Here is a 3,739-nt window from a genome sequence, read left to right as displayed (position 1 = left end):
AGTGCCGGTTTTTGCGGTGCGCGGCCAGGCGGGGGGGGGGGGCAGGCAGGCAGTCAAGCAGGCAGGCAGGCAGGCAGGGGGGTGGCCCCAGCTGTGGCAGCTGCGTTGTAGCGCGAGCGGCCGGCTGCCGGGCCCGCCGCACCCGCCCGCCGCCCTCACCTGCTCGGGGTGCAGGGTGGACAGGGCGCAGAGGCCGGTGAGGATGGTGCCCATGGGGTGCGCGTCGTGAGGCAGCGCCGCAATCGTCTGCTCCACCGCCACAGGCAGCGCTGCAGGGGGGCCCGGGGGGTGTCACAGCAGGTGAAGGGAGGTGGGAGGCCTGGGCTGAGTAGAGACGCGAGGCTGGCTGCCTGCCAGCCAGCCAGCCAGCCTGTCCGCGGGCCAGGCATGCGGCAGGCAGGGCCCGGCGCCGGCGAGGCGGGCTGGGCACGTGCGCTGACCCGAGTGCCGCATCACCGCCTCTGACCAGCGCTGGTGCTGGTCGGGGGTGGGCAGGCTGCCATACACCACCAGGTAGGAGACCTGCAAGAGGGGCGGGAGGGGAGAGGAGGGAAGGGGCCGGTCGCCGCGCGCATGCCGGTCCATGCACCCATGCTCCCAGCCCACTCCCACGGTACCCAACTTTCCCCTGCCCCCCCCAAAAGCAGCTCTCGCCCCCCCCCACCTCCCTCCCTCCCTCCCCGCCCCCTGCGCGCGCCTCGAGGAAGTTGGAGCGCTCCGCCAGCTGCTCAATGGGGTATCCGCGGTACCGCAGGATGCCTCGGTCGCCGTCGATGTACGACACCCGGCTCTTGCAGGCCGAGGTGTTGACGTAGCTGAAGGGAGGGGGAGCAGCAGCAGGGAGGGGCGAAGGGGCGACGAGGTGGGCAGAACAGGAAGACAGGGGAGCGAGCCGAAAATACGCAAGCATTGGCATCAGACTGGAGACCAAACCCTGCGGCTGTGCACAGCCGCAGTACCCATGCCTCCCAGGTGCCCCCAGCCCCCCGAACCTCACCCGTTGTCGTATGTGCGCAGCCCCACGCCGTCGCCGCCCGCCGTGATCTGCTTCAGGTCTGTGGCCTTGATGGTGCCGTGGTCGCTGACGGCGATTTCGTAGCGCCGCCCCGTGCGGTTGTCGATGACCGTCAGGCTGCCCGGCCCGCCGCCGGGCGTCGCCCTGCAGCAGCAGCAGCCTTGCGCTTCGGGAGGCGGCGGCAACTGGCGGAGGCCTGCATTGCCAGCGCATGCGCGGCGGCGGCGTTCCGGCGGGCTCGTCACGGTGTCGGCAATCCCACCTCACAGCGTCCTCGGCCGAGGTGTGCTCCGCTTCGACACTGTCCCCTTCCGCCAGGCCCATCGCAGCCAGATGACGCTGCAGGGCACTCAGGCGCGCGGAGGCCTGCATGTCGATGCTCGCAGGCGACTCGTCGCGACGCCAAGGGGACTCGAGGAGCCGGAGGTGGAAGATGCTAAATGGCACCACCAAAGAGGCTTGTCAGGCGCTCAGAAGCTGTGGTGCTGAACAGCAATGCGAATGCACACTGGGTTGCTGCTCGCGACAGTTGAAGGGCTCTTTTCATTGCGCCCGCCAGGTGGCGCCGCCGTCAAGCTGTCCAACGCCATGGGGACATCCACATCTCAGCTGAGACCACTGAACTGAGAGCAGCTGAGAGGTGCGTTGTGACACAATGAACAGGCGGAGCAAGGTGCAGGCATTGCATGACAGACGGCAGCCTGCAGGGTTCGGCAGCGGCGCCCACACCAGAGACGGGCACCGCTCCTCTGGCGCTTCATGAGAGGGGCGCATCTGCTGTCAAGGAGCATGCCCAGCACATAGCTAGCATGTCTGGCAGAGGCAAACCTTGCTGGCGGTGCTTCAAAAGAGCGCATGGAAAACGGGCGCCGGCCAAGCGGGCGGGCCGCCCACCTCCCTTTCAGGTTGTCAGGCCTGTGCAAGCCGGACTCTCCGCATTCTTCGCACCCATAACTGCTACACTCACAATATTGCAGCCGTGAAGCTTGTGGGCGTCTGCCACATCCGCCACATCCCAAGCCATGGCCGTGACCAGGCGCAGGCGGTAGCGGCACATACCTAGGTGCGTGGCTGGTGAGGCCATCTTGCAGTGCGGCAGCCTCCCCGGAGACCCGCGGCCCTTGCTCGGGGAATGCCGTGTTGTTCTGAACCCCGCAGCAAACTGGCTGTGGTGTTGCTCATATGTTCTCGAGGACCGCCACATGCACATCATGCAGGAACCCGGCACGCCATGGGCTGGTTCCGGCAGCTGGTAGGCGGCGCCGCCAGCGCCCCGCCGCCACCGCCGGAGCAGCAGCAGCAGCAGGAATCGCAGGCTCAGGATGCACAGCAGCTGGCGCAGCTGCAGCCTGAAGGCCAGCAGCATCAAGAACAGGCGCAGGATGAGGCGGGGCAGCAGCAGGCTTGGGAGCAGCAGCACGCCCAGCAGGCCGGCCAGGCGGGCAAGGCTGTCCGCTTTGCGGGCGATTCGGCAGCCGCGGAGGCTGCTTGGATGCCCGCGGCAGCAGCAGCAGCAGCAGGAGCAGGAGCAGGAGCAGGAGCAGGAGCAGGAGCAGGAGCAGGAGCGGGCATTCTGAAGGGTTCGCCAGGCCAGCAGCTGGAGCTCGACATGCGGGGCCTGGGCCCGGGCGGCGGCGGCTATGACGGGCTGGAGGGGATAGAGGAGGAGTGGGAGGAGGAGGGTGAGGAGGCCTGGTACTACGGCGCCGAGCTCAGCACCCGCGGCTGGCGGCACGTGGAGAACCAGATGGCGGCGTGGCTGGCGGCGGTGCTGGTGGTGGCCATTGCCATCAACATTGGGGTGGCGGGTGAGCACGCCTGCTGTCAGCCTGCTGTCAGCCTGCTGGGCTGGTGGTGCCGGGAGGGAGGAGGGGCAGGCGCCGCTGGCTGCTGCTGTGCGCCCTGTGCTGCGCACGCGCCCGGGAGGGTGCCGCTCGCTGCTGCCGCGGGTGCTGGAGGCGAGCGCGGCTGTGGCCCCCGCCGGCTGCGTGCAGTGAGCAACGACAACCGCAACCAAGTGAACGTCAGGAGCGTGCCGGTGCCGCCGCCGCCGCCGCCGCCCTCGCCGCCGCCGCCCTTCCCGCCCGACCCGCCGCCGCCGCTCCCGCCTAGCCCCAGACCGCCCAGCCCACAGCCACCCACCTTGTCACCTCCGCCACCCACCTTGTCGCCACCGCCACCCAAGCCGCCGCCGCCCACCTTGTCGCCACCTCAACCCAAGCCGCCACCCCCCACATTATCACCACCGCCGCCCAAGCCGCCGCCACCCCTCACCTTATCACCGCCGCCCCCCAGGCTGCTCCCTCCCCCGCCGGCCCCCTCTCTGCCGCTGTCGCCGCCTGTTCCTCCGCGGTCAGGCTGGTCCGACTGGCTGGGGCGGGAAACGCCGGAGAGCACCATCGGCATCTGCCCTTGCACCTCGCACATCGCTGTGAGCGCCCGTGGAGGGATCCAGCCGCTCAGCCTGAGCAGCCGGCTGGGGGGGAGCAGCTGGTGTCGGCAGGAGGCCAGCTGATGTGGCGTGGCGCCATGGCAGCGGCAGCTATGGCAGCTACTGCTGGCTGGCTACCGCACGCCCCCACGTTGCTGCAGCCTGGGGGCCTGCGCCGCCTGTTGAGCCCCCCCCCGCCCCGCTGCCGCTGCCTGCTGTGCAGTCTTGGAAGATTTGGTTTGAGGCGGGGGTGCAGCCCACTCCCGAGGACAGCGGGCCCATCAGCGGCAATC

The 3,739-nt window shown here is 69.6% G+C and overlaps 1 protein-coding gene across 1 annotated transcript in view; it reads right to left on the bottom strand.

The window, feature by feature from the left end:
• The window catches only part of CHLNCDRAFT_142756 (hypothetical protein), a gene marked incomplete at both ends in the record, with an annotated part of 3,354 nt that extends 2,015 nt beyond the window's left edge, over positions 1-1,339 (bottom strand). Inside the window, 5 exons of the mRNA XM_005849410.1 lie at positions 160-269; positions 441-522; positions 665-815; positions 998-1,159; positions 1,278-1,339. Coding sequence (XP_005849472.1) covers positions 160-269; positions 441-522; positions 665-815; positions 998-1,159; positions 1,278-1,339 — 567 coding nt within the window. The remainder of the gene's footprint in view (positions 1-159; positions 270-440; positions 523-664; positions 816-997; positions 1,160-1,277) is intronic.
• Positions 1,340-3,739: the final 2,400 nt, after the last annotated feature.

Source organism: Chlorella variabilis (assembly GCF_000147415.1).
Source record: "Chlorella variabilis unplaced genomic scaffold CHLNCscaffold_5, whole genome shotgun sequence".
Taxonomy (NCBI): domain Eukaryota; kingdom Viridiplantae; phylum Chlorophyta; class Trebouxiophyceae; order Chlorellales; family Chlorellaceae; genus Chlorella; species Chlorella variabilis.
The sequence above is the reverse complement of the archived record's forward strand: the minus strand, read 5'-3'. Positions and strand labels throughout refer to the sequence as shown.